Here is a 16,463-nt window from a genome sequence, read left to right as displayed (position 1 = left end):
CTCCTTGAAAGTCAGTTGGGAAAGTCAGCTTAACACATCCATATGAACTCTGCTGTAATCAGTGGAAGAACAAAGGGTTTGAAATCTAACACCATTGTGCACAGCCAACAGGATCAAAATTGCAGAATTTTAGAGCTCTACAGGGTCTTATCAATCATTTAGTTCAATTCCTCTTTAAGGATGAGAAACTGAGTTTCAGAAAGAGTAAATGACCTTCAAAACAGCAGTTGTGTCAGCAGAAGAATTGGGCTGGGACTCGGGTCTCCTGATGCTCAAACTGCCCTAAAAGTGCCTTGGCCATTAAAAGTTATAACTATGCCTAAAAATTAAGTGGTGATATGAGGAAAAAGAATCATTTTTGTTTCAGAATTATTACTATTTCACACACACAAATACACAGAGAAGGAGACAGATACACACACACACACACACACACACACACACACACACACACACACACACACACACACACACACACACACACACAGAAAAAGAATATCTGCTCCTAAGGAAGTATAGAGTGTTGGCTTAAATAACCCTCCTTCTCAACCCCTTTAATCAATAATCAAACATTTAAATGTCAAAGAGAATTTGCGTATATAGAAAAGACTCTAAAACGAAAGAAACAGGTTTAAAACAAAATGTCTTTTATTTAAATACTGAATACATTCTGTTAGAACACAGCGTGTGGTGAGAACAGAATTTTTTAAAGGAAAAAAATAACACTGGCAGCAATACAATTAAAATGGAAAAAATATAATTTCTAATATAACATAAATGACAAATAGATACATTAGCATTCTGTGAAGTCCAGTAAGGAATTCCCTTATCTGATAAGTTGTAGTTTAATTTAAACTTAATCAAATCATGAGTATTTGGAATTCTCAAAAAAAAAAAAAAAAAAAGAAATCACATATATAAAAATAGACACAGCAAATGCAATAGTATATCATGATTCATTAAACACCTTTCATGAAAACAGTGCTTGACAATTAGAAAACAGTTAAAGTTTCTGTGTGAAAAAAGAAAACACCTCAAACCAGTGTTCATATTAGAGGTAACAGTGTTATTTTTGTTTCTAACATAAAATAAGACATCTGATATTCTATATTGAAATTTATCTCTTAAATACAAAGAGTACGCTCTGCCCCTTACAGTTGAATGACATGAATTTAGTTTTCAGCTCCTCCAGATGCTTACAGCAGCAATAAAACAAGTCTCAGGATCATCATGAGGCTGGATTGAATTAAAAGAAAGGGAGAGGGTGGGTCACTCTTAGCTGGCATAAGACAGAGAAGGTCACATGCTTGCCTAACCTGTAGTGTTATTAAGCCTTGGCTTCCAGGGCTTTCTCCCAGCTCTACTCCTTGGAGCCAGGTGAACTCATCATCCCTGCATTCTAAATTCCCTGACATGACTGAATTAGCCACTTGAGAATGTTCACAATGAATGAGAAAATTCAAAACTTGTTGTTCTGGAAACTTGGGATGAGGGTTTATAACAGAAAGGTTTTGAAAGAAACACAAACTTTCAAAAGCTAGTGAAGTAAAACAACTTGAAAAAATAATCAAGGAGCAATTCTGGGGGGTTATTATTACAATCTCAGCCACTTTCCATTGACTGAGGTCTTGTCTTCTTGATCTGTAAACCCTATTCTGATTCTTCCCACCAGCAAGTATCATTTTTAGAACAGGGCTATAACTGGAAGGCATTTGTAATTACACTCCCCCCAGAAACATAATGCATAGCCACACTAGAAAATTCTACAGAAAAGGACAAAGAAGAACATTAAATTATTCATTATGCTACCATCCGGAGAAAAACACTACTAACACTTTGAGGTATTTCCTTCCTACCGTGGTTTTTTATACACAAACATGTAAAAAAAAATTGGGTCCACACTGTATTTGGTTGTTTCTGAAGCTGTTTTTATATCTTATTATGTCATTAAGATTTTCCAATGCCACTAAATACTTCTTGAAAACATGACATGTAATTCCTGCTCAACACTCCATTAAATGGTCTTATTTAAACACGTACTTAAACATTTCCTTACTGGTAAACTTTTAGGATGTTCCTAATTTTTCCATTTATCATGTTTTCCACTAGAGATAAAGTTGCAATGAACATTAGTCTTTGTGTACATCTCATTTCTTCGGAATAAATTCCAAAAAGTGAAAATGTACATAGGAAATGAACATGTTTATGACTTTCAACATATAAAGGCAGTTTCCAGGAAGAATTAAAATGTTATTTCTAAATTTTTACTTAGTAATATGCTTACTCTCATAAACAGAATTACTGGGTCAAATTAAAAGAAACTTGAGGCTCCCTATTTATCCTTTTAAAAAATATTAAATTTCTCTACCTTAAAAACTCAAAATAACTGCATCAGTCACGCTGTCAAACTCTCAAAAAGGGACTGTTAGATTTAATTAGTACATTTACTGCTTCAGGTCGGTAAATCTTGAGGAAAAATGAGGCTGAATTTATTTTTTTTATTCTGAAAAAGGAAGGGGGGACATGTGATCAGATACTATAGCAACACTATATATCTGGTAAGACTGTTCTTGTACACATCAATAACAAAGACCAAATGAATCCATGATATTTTCAGCTTTTCACGTTAATACATATTGTAATAAAAATGTCTTTGGCCTTTCAAATTAAAATAGATTTTTGCCAAAATTCAGCACTTCAAAATGATGGCAGAGGATAACATCGATCAAAATAGTTTTTCTTACCTTAAACCTGCTACCAGCCCAGCAGGCATTATTTTCTTGGATCTCTTAAATCTCACACCCATTATGGTGGCTAGGAAGAAAGCTGTAACTGAAAACCAAACCAATCCATGAACCAAAGTTTCAAACAGTTTATTAATGCTTGTTTGTGAAAAAAAAAACAGATATAATTTCAAAGTTTTCTAATGTAGCAATTATTATGCATAGGTATTGAGATGCTATTTTCTTGAAAAGTGCTCTATTAAAACACTTCATAAACTAGCTCATCAAAAAGGTCTCTGAGTAAACAAACATGTTAAAATCCATTTCTGAAATACCTTCAAAAGAGAAAGTCTTTTTCTAACCTGAATTTCTATTCACAAAACACTACTTGAAGGCTAGGACTGGGTCTTATTCAACGTTCCTCAGAACCACGAGGCAGTATACTCGGACCCACAGGAGACACTCAATAACTGTCTAGTTAACTGAATGTAAGGAAAATAACCAGTATTTTTTTAAAAAGTAAGATGTGATTAACAAAATAATACTAGCAAGAAGGCTGGCTGTTTTTTCTTTGTAGCATTCTATTTGGGGTATTTGATGTCTGGAGTCTAAATAACGGTCTAAGAAATAATAATAAATTCAGAAGTTTCATGATAGCCTTTTAGAGGCTGTACCAATATGAAGGGAGAAGTGGTTTTATGTAAGAGATCAGGGCATTAATGTCACAGTTTAAGAACAGCTTTCAAGAAAAAAAATCACTTATTGATATAAAAAAATAAAATGACAATAAACATATGGGAACTACTTAAATACATATTAATAAAGAGCCCAATATATCTATATATTACTGAAACTATAGTTTTGTCTTCTGACACAATCTCATTATTAATAATATCCCTAACCCCTATTTAAAATAAGTAAAGAAAAAAAACAACAATAAAAAAAGTACTTTTTCTCCCTCAAATATAGAACTGATAGAATTTTGCCTTCATTTGTTTTTTCTTCCATATACCACCGTGGCACCTTGAATAATAATCAAATCAAATAGAGACAATCTTCTTGGCATAGTTTTCCAGACCATCACTGTATTTCTCTTTCAAGCTAGACAAAAGAAAGCCAAGTGTCCTGGGGGCTTTCAACACACAGGCTTCCATTTTTTCTGTAGATGTTTCCCTATCCCAACAAGGGAAGAAGCTAAAAAAGGGTCAACCTTGCTTTTCTAGATTAAGTGGTAAGGCAGAGCAGAATCTAAAAGCTATTTGTGAATTAAATGAAATACTGTAACTGTCTCTTTTTAGGTATTTTCACAGCAACGTTAAAAACTATGCTAAATATAGATTTAGGAGCGACAGCATAAAACCTGGGACTAATTCCATGCTTTTTCTAATTCAATTTAATTTTTCTTGTAACAAGTTTTCTAGAAATATTCTTCTGAGTTGGAAGGCCTGGTAGCAGTACCATTATTTTTGATCGGGTCTATCTAGAAAGGAATGAGTTGTGTTCTGAATCGACACATGCACATGGCCACTTGCCATTTGACAATGTATTTTCTAGTAAACTAGTATAGGGTATCAAAAAGATCACTCTGAAGGTTCGATTTTCCATAAATGGGAAATGCCTTACTTACACAGTGACAGTTTTACATCTCGTTTGTCATTGGAGACCCGGTAAGCTCCATAGCCAGCCAAAAATCCAACAAAAAGACCAGCAATCAAAGATAGCACACCACCTGAGGGGGAAAAATGCATGAGCTCACAAAGAGCATCCCAAGACGAAAGTAATTCATTCCATTACTTCATGTATGATACATGCACCTTCAGACGTATTCCTACTGGGCCACTGCAACTGGACAAAGCCAAACTAAGTATAGGCCTCTTCATGGATCATTTCTAAGAAGGACTGTTTCATGCTGAACCCTAAATGCAACACAGAGGAACCCTGAATGCACAGCAATGCAGGGGTTAGATATCGCTTAAGGAATAAGAAAACCTGTTTTGTAGTAGTGGTTTTGACATTGATTACATGATCTTGGGTAATTAGTTGATTTCTTTATGCCCCCCCCCCCCTTTTTATAATTCCTATTCTCTTTGTCTCCACGTTTCTACTGTGAGTTTGTGATAATGGAAAATAAGGAAAAAAGTATTTTTATCTAACAAAGGTAAAGAGAAGTGCTGTGCAAACCAAGCAATGGTTCTGTCCTGAACAATTAACAAAACTTCAAACTTTAAGATGTTAGGACTCAAGGACTAATGGACACCATACTGAGAAAGGGCAAGAATCAGGGCACTGACACACCCAGCCAGCCCCCATCCCACCCATCCACCAGTGCACTTCCAGCCCCATCCCATCCACACACCCACCAGTGTACTTCCAGCCACATCCCATCCCATCCACCCACCCACCAGTGCACTTCCAGCCCCATCCCATCCACTCACCCACCAGTGCACTTCCAGCCCCATCCCATCTACCCACATTATCAGTGAACTCCCAGCTCCCATCCCACCCATTTATCTACTCACCAGTTCACTCCCACCCTCCTCCCCACCCACCCACCCACCCAACCTCCAACCCACCCACCCAACCAGGGCACTGTGACAAACATCAAGCACTTCCTGTGCACTGGACAGCTGGTTACATGCTGGTGACACTGTGAATAAGACATAAAATCTTTGCTTCATGGAACTCACCCTATTTAGAATCTATTGCCTTAGAATCCCTGGAGTAAGGTCACAGTGTTTCCATTTTTAAAACATCCATAGAAAATTTAGGTGTGCAGCCACAGTTAAGACCCATTGCAGCAACACATGCATACACACACAATATCTTGCATGAGAAGCCAAATACACTAAGTTCTAGTCCCAATTATTTTATTTGCTAACTGAAGGACTTTAGCTCACTTAGTCTCTCTGAGTTTTATCAGTTGCAAAACAGAGTTAATAATATCATTCATGTCAAATATATAAAGGCTTAGAATGTTACAGTTGGAGATAATATTATATTTCTCACTGCTTCCTCCAAAATCTATTCTTCAAACCAGCAGATGATCTTTTAAAAACATACATCTGAACAGGTCACTCCCCAAACTAAAAGCCTTTAGTGATTCCCACTGCACATAGGGGAAAAAAAAAAGTTCATTATACTGTGGGATCCCTGGTATTCTTTCAGTTCCCTAAATATGCCAAACTCTATTCCTCATGGCTTTTAGACATGCTGTTCCTTGCATAGACTGTTCTTCCCTGTGGACTGTTCACTTGGCCACCTTCAGATGTCTGCTTAAGGGTTAGTTCCTCAGAGATGCCTTCTCTGATCCACTATTCTGATGGAGGGCCTGCCATCATAGTCTCCTACTATTCATAACCAGATATTTATAAGCCTGCTCATGTATTTAATGTCAGTCTCTCCCACCCGCTTGTGAGCTCCACATCTTTTTGCTCATTGCTATTTTCCCAGAGCACGACACAGGGCCCAGTACACAGCAAGAAGCTGATCAATGCATGCCTGGGCGCTCCCTGTTACAGGTCCTGTTCAAGCAGAAGACATCAGACAAGGATGTAATTAAGGAGATTCAGCATTTTCTGAAATGCGTGACTAGGTCACCTTTAAGGTGTCCTCTTACATATACAATCTTATAGATTCTATGATCCTCTTTTCTGTAAACCCTGAAGATTTTTGTACTGCTAAGATCCCCTTGCCTCCTGCCCCATGCACACACACATACTTAAGTATGTGCAGGGAGTGGCAGTATTTGCACTTGAGTCTTGATGACATCAGACAGCAGGCTCACCCTCAGCCCATGTTCATGAGAACTGGGAAGGTCCTTGGGAGAATCCATCCTGCACGAGGAAGGAGGCAGGACTGTGGGCTCTACCTCACATTAAAGCCACAGCTGGTGGCAGGGAACAAAGATCCTGAGAAAAAGGTTGGTGCCCATAGTGGGGGCTACAAAATAAGAAGCTCCAAGCTCTTCCCTGCCCCCTTCCCAGGACTGCTGGTCTGGGCAGGGCACAGTCTTGGGAGGGGAGTTTTCAAAGGAGCTGAAAGGTACATGTGGAAGGCCCCCCACAGGTGCTCTCATGCTCGTGCTCCTCTCTAGAGTGGCAGCCTGCCCTTCCCTTTAACTGCAGTAGGAAAGCATGAGGTCAGGTGCAGCCCTGGTGTAGGAGAAGGCAGTACAGGCCTTTTGGCCATCTTTGGCTGTAGGCACTCGGTGCTTCCTGATCTAGGAAGAGCTTCCAAATCACAGTGTCTTCCTCATTCTCCACTTCTCTGGAGACCTCTCTGGGAGGGGGGTAAGCCCAAGTGGGCTCAGGACTCAGCACCCTGCGTCCTGCCTCTGTGCCGCCCCTCTCCCCATCAAGGAAAAAAATCTATCAGCACCTCACTTTGACCCAACTTATATCTGGCAGCTGGTCTAGCCTAGAATTCGGATATATCTGTGTCCTCTCACCAAACATCATTTTGAAATGACATTTTTCACCTATCTAACATTATTTGCAATAACTGTCCCTCGGAAGGGTCTCATGGCCTACTTGCACAGGACTCATACCTAGAAAAGCTCTAAGTGAAAAGAGAAAGAGCTGACTCACTTCACACAAATGTTCTAAGACATTAGAGCCACCAGCAGCTTAGAATATTATACAGAGTACAAAATCAGCAAAAAGTATTTTGTCCCATGGCCCGCAGACCTTCCCATTGGCAGGGCAGTAGGGGTAGAAACAACAAGAATATTAAACCTGTACTCTGTGCCAGGCACTATGTGAAATGTGTTATGTTCATTATCTTATTTAGTCCTAACAGATTAATTTACAGATGAGGAATTGAGACCCAGAAGTTAAAAATGACTTACCGGAGCATCAGAGCTAGTAAGTGGTAATGTCAAGGTTAGAATTTAGGAATGCTTGATTCTGTGGCTTATGCTAATAACCCAATTATACTACAAGTGTGGTTTTCCTTGTGAACACACAAAACCCCCAGAGGCTTCCAGGATCATTTAGTGGGGAACTCTTGCAGGAGGCCAAGGAACCATACCATGGAGCTGGGCAACAAGCCCCAGAAATTAGAGATCTTACAGCTAATGTGATTTCACTTATTCCCACCAGCTGGTAAAACCTAAAGAGGGGTTAGAACAGTAACATAATCACACACACACACACTCTCTCTCTCTCTCTTTCTCTCAACGTAATCACACACACACACACACACACACACACACACACACACACACACACACACACACACACACACACACACACACACACACACACACACACACACACACACTCCCTCTCTCTCTCTCTCTTTTTTTCCCCCACCCCTCAAAAATGCCCAGACATTCTTTTCTGATTGATATTAAAAGTTATTTACACACTGTCTTTGACAATGGAAGAATTTTTTTTTTCATTAACAATCCTATCAGGCTTTAAACTGAGTCCTCCTTAAACTACATTATGAACTTTTGAGTAGGTGTTTACAGGTCTTACTTTGGTGCCATCATTTTTTTCCCTTCAAATACATATCCACAATGATACCCATACTGAGAGGGAAACAACAAACACAAACTAAGGTGAATTATAGGCTCTGAGAAATCTTAGAAGAGAATCTATTCTAACCTGCTGGCCTTTGCCTTCTCAGCATTTCTAAAGAAGGAAGTGAACTGGTAACTGTGTAGACCTAGCCTTTTCACTCAAATTCAAGTCCACCAGTGTCACAAATAAAACACCCTTTGAAATACAACTTCATTTGAAATTTTTCATTAAAATGTAAGAAACATAAAGATGTCATGACTATAAAGGATTTTACCTTAAAATAAAGTAAAATATAAAATCTTGACCTTTCATTTTTCTCCATGGAAACTCTTTAATTGTTCAACGTGTTTTTTTCCTCCTCTTTTGGACAGAGATGAAGAGACATTTTTGGATATGATATCTAAGTAACAAATTTTCTTCTGCAATACACAACATCAATATAACTCAGTTTCTGACACCACAATTATGTAAACAAACAAAAAAATCCTTATTTAATAATAAGCGAGTGGCCCTATGGGGGGTTAAATCAATTAATTATGCAACTGATAATGACAGGTAAAATGAGTTGTTTTGTGGTGGAAAGAGGCCCAGAATCCCCAGGTCAGAACGCTCTTTCATGCCCAGCCCTATGTAACTCCCTTCCAGGACATTCTGGTCTTCAACCACCTCTAAGACATGTTTAGCTTCTTGTCCTATTTACAGACCCTCAGATAATCTTAGCACAACCACCAACCTCCCACCAACTCCCTTTGATGAAATCTGGTTTAGGCTTACCTTTCCGCTTATATCCCAAAATGCTTCCAAATGTCACGAGGGCTGCGTAACCAAACCCAATCAGGTCCATTGGTGAGGTTGCAATTCTGAAGAAAGGGGGAATGGACAAACCATTCAAAATAAGAAGAGTTTGGGGGAACAAATGTACATAAAAATGATATATATCTCACAGCATTATAGAAATTAATTTCTCTAGTCTACTAAAAAAAAAAAAGAGAGAGAGGTTCGATCTTCACCTCTCCCAACACTCAACCACTGTCCCTCCAACCTCATCACTCTCAAGCACACTTGGGGACACTTCAGGTTGATTCTCCTTTGCCTGTCCTCAAGATCTGCCATATCCTTGGCTGTTTAATTCTATTTCCCCAAATAAGGTTTCTGCTCTTGTCAGCCAGGTACCCTCACTAGACTGCAACACTACAATCTTCACTTTTCACTTCCATGCCTGGAATGTTCTCCCTCTCCTCCACCTACCAAACCCCAATCACCCTCTATACCCCACCTCTCTCTGAACCTCTTATTAACTACCTCCCAACCTCCTTTACCATTCTAGCCTGCACCACCAAACTGGTCTGCAGCAAATGGCTTCTTCCTCCTCTAAATTCCTTGACTTCCCCAGCTCCATCTTATAAATCTTTCATGTTTGTACAGATGTTTGTCTTCCCATCCTCCCCACACCAAAGAGCAGAAAAGGGGTAATATGGATGTTTGTTTGGAGATTGAACCAAAGATTCACTTTAAGCATTTGCTTTGTCATTAGCTTCGTTATGAGTTAGCTATTCTATGGTAGCAGAGACATCCACACCTAATCAATGGCAAATCACTAAAGAATATAACAAACCTGGGCACAAAGTTATTTGAATGACAATGACATCCTACTGTGCATCACAGCAGCAGCTGAAACATATATTCAGTGTGGAGACCTTCCATTGAAATTCTGCCCATGATCCTCTAGATGTAGTAGCAAGTGTGCTTGCTACAGGCTGGGGACGTGGGTACTGGCACTTAACGGGCTGTTGGTTCTTAGACTATGCCCCTCACTCCCCCCAAAGTGAGGGAAATAGATGAGAGGTCTAAAGTTCCTTGCAGTCTTTTAAATTCTAATATTCCCGGTGGTCCTTTTATATCCTAACTCTCTTACATCTATATTTCCTCCATGGGGAAAACAATTATCTTTATAAATATGAGAAATGGTATACGAGATTTCTTGTGTATTTTTACAATTATTACAATTTTATTTCTCACTCTTCCTCATTTAGGTTAACTGGCCTTTTATTCCCTGTAGCAGCTGGTAACAAATTGACTCAGAAGAGCAGAAAAGGGGTTTTGAGCTTATCTCAGACAGTTAATTAGAACTTACTGGGAGGAAGGGTCTGGGTGGAGGGAATCTGAGGCACAGGAGGAGATGATTGCACTGAAAAGGAGGCATCACTGAAAAATCCTCCACATCTACAGCAAGAAGAATTAAAACAAGAGAGCTCATCTGTGTCCATGAAGCGGTATTGTGGGATGTTAACATGTAGGAAAGATCTGAGTTCAAAAACCACTTGTGGACTGAATGATGGATAAACAAATAGTAATGATAACAAGGATGATAATGTTTTTGAGCAATTACCACGTGCTAGGCAACATTCTAAGTCCTTACAAGTATCAACTCATTTAATCATTACCACAGCGCTATAAGGTAAGTACTATCATGATTACCCCACTTTCCAGATGAGGAAACTGAAGCATAGAGAAGGCAAGCAATACCCTAAAGTCACACGGCAGAACCAAAATTTCAGACTCAGAGAAGTCTCACTCTTAACCACTAGGCAATAGCGACAAGTAAGCTGGCTGAAAAAGGTGATTTTGCAAATGGAACTGATGTTCTGCAGGGCTTTCAATTCTGGATTAATCACCTGCTTGGTCTCAGAGCTTACAGTTGTAACCACAGTGCACTGTCTTCAGCCCTATGAGCATCTCATGTGCAGGCCTACATACTTCCCCAAGGAGCTAACCATATTCCACAATGTACACTTGGTTTCAGACCTGACAGCATGACTTACTAGCGTGTAGAATAGGCACAACTCTTAACCTCTCTGTAACTGTTTCTCCTTCTTTAGAATAGGGATAATAAAAATTCTCACACAGAGTTGCTGTGAGAATTACATGTGTTAATACCGTAAAACACTTAAAACTGTGCCTGGCACATATTAAGCACTCTACAGAAGTTAGTTGCTTTAATAAAGATTATTTTTCTCTTTCACCCTGACACCTATTTTTAAGCTTGATGTGTGTAAGGCATTACCATTTCAGGACACTGAGAAAACAACTGAGGTAGCGTGAATTTATGATTCAGGCATTCAATGAATCAAACCACGGTATTACAACTTATATTTATACTCAATTCCATTAAGTTACTACTTATTGAGCATCTTCTTTGTGCAAGGCAGTAGGAGGTAATGAAAAGCCCTCAGACATGGTCTTACAGTACAGGACTTACAGTACAGCACAGCAGGGGAAGCAAATGTGTGAATGAGCCCCAGAGGAGTGGCACAGGCACCTGAACAAGGAGTGGCACCTAACAAGGCTTGGGGGGCTAAGGAGGAATTCCCAGAAGAAGCAGGGTCCCAGCTCGGACCTTGGGGAGAGCAGGAGTAAGCCAAGTGAAGAGGGTAGCAAGGAAGGGTGTTCCAGGCAAAAGGGAGAACACGGGGAAAGGATTAGTAGCATGAGAAAGCACAGCATGTTCTCGAAATGAAGAGATGACAGGGGATTGTGAAAAGGCGAGGTGGGGAGCAGTGAGAAAGACAGGGCCCTGTAACCATGTAAGCCCTGTAAAGGGAGTCTGACCTCTGTCCTGAAGGCAGTGAGGAATCAATGAAGTGAGCCTCACAATCACATTTAAATGCCAGCAAGTACTTTTTGGCTGTAGTAGTGGGAGAAGGGTTAAAGTGAGGCAGGGAGATAAATTGGGAGGCTGTTGCAGTAAACTAAGCAAGACGTTAGATGGTTTTCTTGTTTTAATGTTTTTTTGGTTTTTTTTTTATGGTGGTAGCCAGTACAGGTATCCAACCCTGGACCTTATCAGCACCACGTTCTAACCAACTGAGCAACCGGCCAGCCGAGAGCTTAGTTGGTGATGGCAGCCTGGCCTAGAGGAATGGCAATGAGGGGGAAGTGAGGTAGACAGATGTGAGAGAGATTCAGGAGCTAGAATCACCAGGCCTGGATGTGAGGAGGGAGGGACAGGGATGAGTCAGAAATGACCCACCCCTAGGTCTCTGGCTTCAGCCATTAGAAGAGATGGGAGCAAGGGAGCCTTGATGCTATTCCCTGAGACAGCAGCAGGTGTGTGGTGGAGGAAGGAGGGAAGTGGCCAGGAATGAGGGGACCTGTTTGGAACACATTCAGTCTGAAACGTCCCCCCACACAGTCAGAAAAACACCCTTACATGCACATCTGAAGATCGTGAGACAGATCATTCATCATCAGGTAGTAATCTGGAGAATTAATTTTCTCCTAAAGCCAAGCAACTGGTGTGAAAGATTGATTTCCCCTCCATTCTCTGAAACCCCAGTTCTTCCTGTGACCCTCTCTTGGGGACTCATCCCCTTTTAACTGTTGTTTGTGTTGGGATTCTGTGTCCTCTCAGCCAGTCAAGCTCCTTTCAGGCAAACCCAAGTTCAATTTATCTTTGTCCTCCTCAAGCACCACACACCCTGCCCTGCTCAAGGTAGGTGCTTAATAAATACTTGAATGAATGAATGAGTGAACCAAAGGGACAGTTTTTGCCTGAAGACATTCTGTAACTGATCTACCCTCGGTATAGCACTATTGTCAGGAAACAGCCCTTAATCTCCTTGGTGAACGAGTGTTGTCCACAAGAGGCGAGATAAATCTCTTCCTGATCCTTGCAAGAAGTATCTATTCTTGCAGAGGGCATCCAGGCAAAAAGCAATCAACCCTCTTGCTCCTTCTCCATGGCTGGGACTTTCAGCCAGGCCAGAAGCACACTTTAAAGCTAGAGGCTGCGTTAACCTGAAAGGGATTGGGGAGGGGATGGCAGCACATCACATGCTCCCAACGCAAAAGCGATGCTCAAGATTTGTAAAGGCCAGGAAGCATCCTCAGTGCAATGCAGAAAAATGATTTATTGCACTGCGTACGAAACCAGGGGACAAGGTCCTTCCTTGCCCCAGCCCCAAATCCTCCAAAATTTGGAGAACTCATTAAGAGATTTTCTGTAAACTATTACACAAAAAGCAATTTCACAAGCTAAGAGTATAAATACGTACCTACCCTTGAGCTCCTTGGGGCATGAAAGACATTTTCGAGTGAAATCTGGGTGGCGCTGGGAAGGTTAAAACTCTACCAAGCATTTTTGCAACGGTCCATGAGCCTACCCTACCACCCCTCACCACCACTCCAGCTCCAGGAAGGTAGAAGGCAAGAAAGGTGGGAATTTTCGGGCCGTGAGAAGGCAGAAATTCGAGAAATTCCCAGGAGGAACAGAGAAACGATCCCTGGAGAGCAGAGCCCATCTCCTACAAAATCCCCCCAAGGTCCTCTGCATCGTTGTTTGCTGTAGAGATTTCGGGAAGAGGGTGGGGGGAGGGAAAAGCCCACTCAGCAAAGGCCTTTTTATTTCTTCGCTTTTGCAATTAAATTCAGAACCGGAAGGTCTCGACTGCGGGATGCACAGCTCACCTGCGGCCCCGAGCCCTCCACGCGGCTGAAAAGCGAGAAGTCGGGGGGCCAGCGGCCGGCTCCGGAGGCACCTAAAGCGCGGAAGTGCTCTCCGACCCTGCGTCCTGCTTTCGCGCCGAGCGGGGCCGCTCCTGCCCGGCACCGCCTTCCCTGCTGCGCGCATGCGCCACGCCCACCCTCGCCTCCTACCGGTCCCGCCCCACCCGGTCTGCCCTTGGCTCGGAGCGCTGGTGCAACGCTAGGGCAGGCGGCAGCCCGGCCCTGTCACTAGTTCCGTCTACCCCGCCTTCGGCCCCGGCCCGGAGCCCGATGCTGGGGTCGGCTGCCTCCTGCCGGACCGAGCGGAACTGACAAGTACTCGCAGGAAGGGTGTCTGGGTATAGCAAGGATCCCAGGAGGCGAAACCTCTATGGTAACTCAAGCATTTTTACATACTGTAACAGGTTGTCCCCGTTTTCAGTGGAGGGAGCTAAGGTCAGAGGGGTCAAGTGATTTAGTTCCAAGGTCAGAACCCATGTTTGTTTGGTTTCAAAGTCTGAGCACCCTATGAAGTCATTCTATATGTAGTTAGATCAGGATCCTGGTTTTATACTTCAGGCCCAGGATATGCTGGGTTTAGATACCTAGGGGGAATAGTATAGACTCCCAGAGGTGGAAAGCACCTTACATCTTTTCTAGTCCAGGGTAATCTGTTTCCAGGAATGAACCTTAAATTGACTTGAAATTGTGCCTCCTGGGTAACTTCTCATCTCACCCCTCCTTTGCCTTGAGGCAGTAACTTCTCATCTCACCCCACCTTTGCCTTGAGGCAGTAACTCTGACCGTCTTCCTTATTTAAAAGCTCTTTGGGGATTTGAAGAAGCTGTCACCTAGGAGTCAAGCAGCTTTAGAGGCTCTGTGGGGCTGGGAATAATAGTAGAATTCCTAAACCAACCAACCAACAAACAAAAAAACCTGAGAATACAAGGGCACTTTAGCCTGAGAATACAAGTTCATGGAAAGATTCATATTATCTTTTAATTCTATTCTTCCACGAACGTTTTGAAGTACCCTTGTATACATTAAATACTGTGAAATTTGTTTGCTGAATCTATTCCTTGTGCATAATAGTGCTTCGGGGAAGTAACATCGCTGTATCTAATTTACGAGAAGTCTGAATTGGTCCTAGGGAGTTAATAAAATCTCTGAAGATTCACAGGAGAGTTGATGGCAAGACACTGGAATGTGAAGTGGAGAAAGTGGTATCCTGAAGTTTGGCTCTGAGTTCTCTCAGCTCTCCTTTCCATCCCCTTCTATGCCCACCCTTACCCCCCAGTCTCTTCCCCCCTCTCCTCAGATTCCCCCCAAATTTCCCTATTCAGAATAAAACGAAAACCCTTTTGGGATGTCTCATCATCTTCAACTGATATGATCTGGGTAAATAACTTCCCCTTGAACCTCAGTGCCTGGATTTAAGATGTGGCTCAGACTGGATGCTCTGAGATCCCTTCTCCCCTGCCACTGAAGTATTGGAAGATGGAACAGCCTCATGATGTTCCTATGCAAGGCATTTCATCTAAACCTAAAAGAACAACTCTTTGTATATTATGGAAATTCCATACTTTCAGACATATGGGAACAGGATGGTCCTTAGGCAGAGGGGCCATTGTCCCTTCAACTCATAGGCCACCAGCTGTCGCCTACTCCAGCTAATGGAAGACTAGGGTGCGAGGAGATCTGAGAAACTGTAAAGCTTTCTATTCATGATCCGTAGAAGAGACTCTTGACTTCCAATGTGACATCTACCCCTTAGGCAGTTTGGAGAAATACACAAAATAAAATACCTAAGATTGTGAAGGAAGCCAATTTTAATAAAATACAGTTATCAGATTAAACATTTAAACCTGTGATATAATAGATATGTTTCTTTAATACAATATTAAAGATTACAAGATCCAGGGGTGGAATTATTACCGTAATTTCAAAATGGTGCTACATATAAACAGTATTTTAAGGTATCCATAATGTGAATATCTGTGATTTCTAGTGATGACAGAGACACAGGTATTACTGCTGTGGTTTGTGGCCTAGTCTCTTAATGGATAGAAATGCTAAATTCATGTAGCTAAATGCTAAATTTAGAGGTTTCACTAACCTCTAAATTTCAGTTAGAGGTTAGTGAAAATAGAAATTTCTTTCTCCTATCCATATTCTCAGATCTCATTTCTATCCACAGGCCCCTTTGGATGTGTAAATCCCAAATTAAGAACTCCCATTCTATAGTAATGCAAGATTTCATGAGTTGTATGTAGGTAGAATCAGAAAGGCAGAGCAAGGTTGAGTCCCATTGGCTGTTGACAGACCAGCTGCTCAGGCAGGGCCTCACAGGATGTTTACAACCTCAGTGAGTGTTCTGGGGATCCTGAGCCTGGTCTTCATTGTCAGATGTTTAGAAACTCAGTTTGTCTCTGTTCTTCTAGGGGCACCCTGGCTTTGGAAGATTCATTCATTAAAAAAAAAAAAAAAAAAAAATGGCACGAAGAACTTATTGATTTTTTTTTTAAGTCTATGTCAGATCCTTGATTGTTCTCTCTTTTCAGATCCCGTGACTACTCATTTAAGCCTCTGCTCATCAATAAAAGAATTTTGAACATGAATCCCAACATATGTATATTGTATATTTCTAAATTGGATACATACTGCTATACCAATATGCTGTGGATGTTATGAATACAAATATATAAGTAAAAATAATTTATAAAGGAGAACA

General features: G+C 41.2%; 1 protein-coding gene across 1 annotated transcript; it reads right to left on the bottom strand.

Annotated features, from left to right (window-relative positions):
- Positions 1 to 732: 732 nt before the first annotated feature.
- Positions 733 to 13,851, bottom strand: TMEM14A (transmembrane protein 14A). Its single transcript, XM_063098090.1, has 5 exons — positions 13,715 to 13,851; positions 9,023 to 9,108; positions 4,351 to 4,452; positions 2,745 to 2,832; positions 733 to 1,236 (listed from the first exon to the last, which is right to left on the bottom strand). The coding sequence occupies exons 2-5, from the start codon at positions 9,090 to 9,092 to the stop codon at positions 1,197 to 1,199; spliced, it is 300 nt and encodes a 99-aa protein (XP_062954160.1). The 5' UTR covers positions 9,093 to 9,108; positions 13,715 to 13,851; the 3' UTR covers positions 733 to 1,196.
- Positions 13,852 to 16,463: the final 2,612 nt, after the last annotated feature.

Source organism: Cynocephalus volans, chromosome 5 (genome assembly GCF_027409185.1).
Source record: "Cynocephalus volans isolate mCynVol1 chromosome 5, mCynVol1.pri, whole genome shotgun sequence".
NCBI classification, from domain to species: domain Eukaryota; kingdom Metazoa; phylum Chordata; class Mammalia; order Dermoptera; family Cynocephalidae; genus Cynocephalus; species Cynocephalus volans.
Note: the sequence above shows the minus strand (reverse complement) of the source record. Positions and strands in the feature narration are given on the sequence as shown.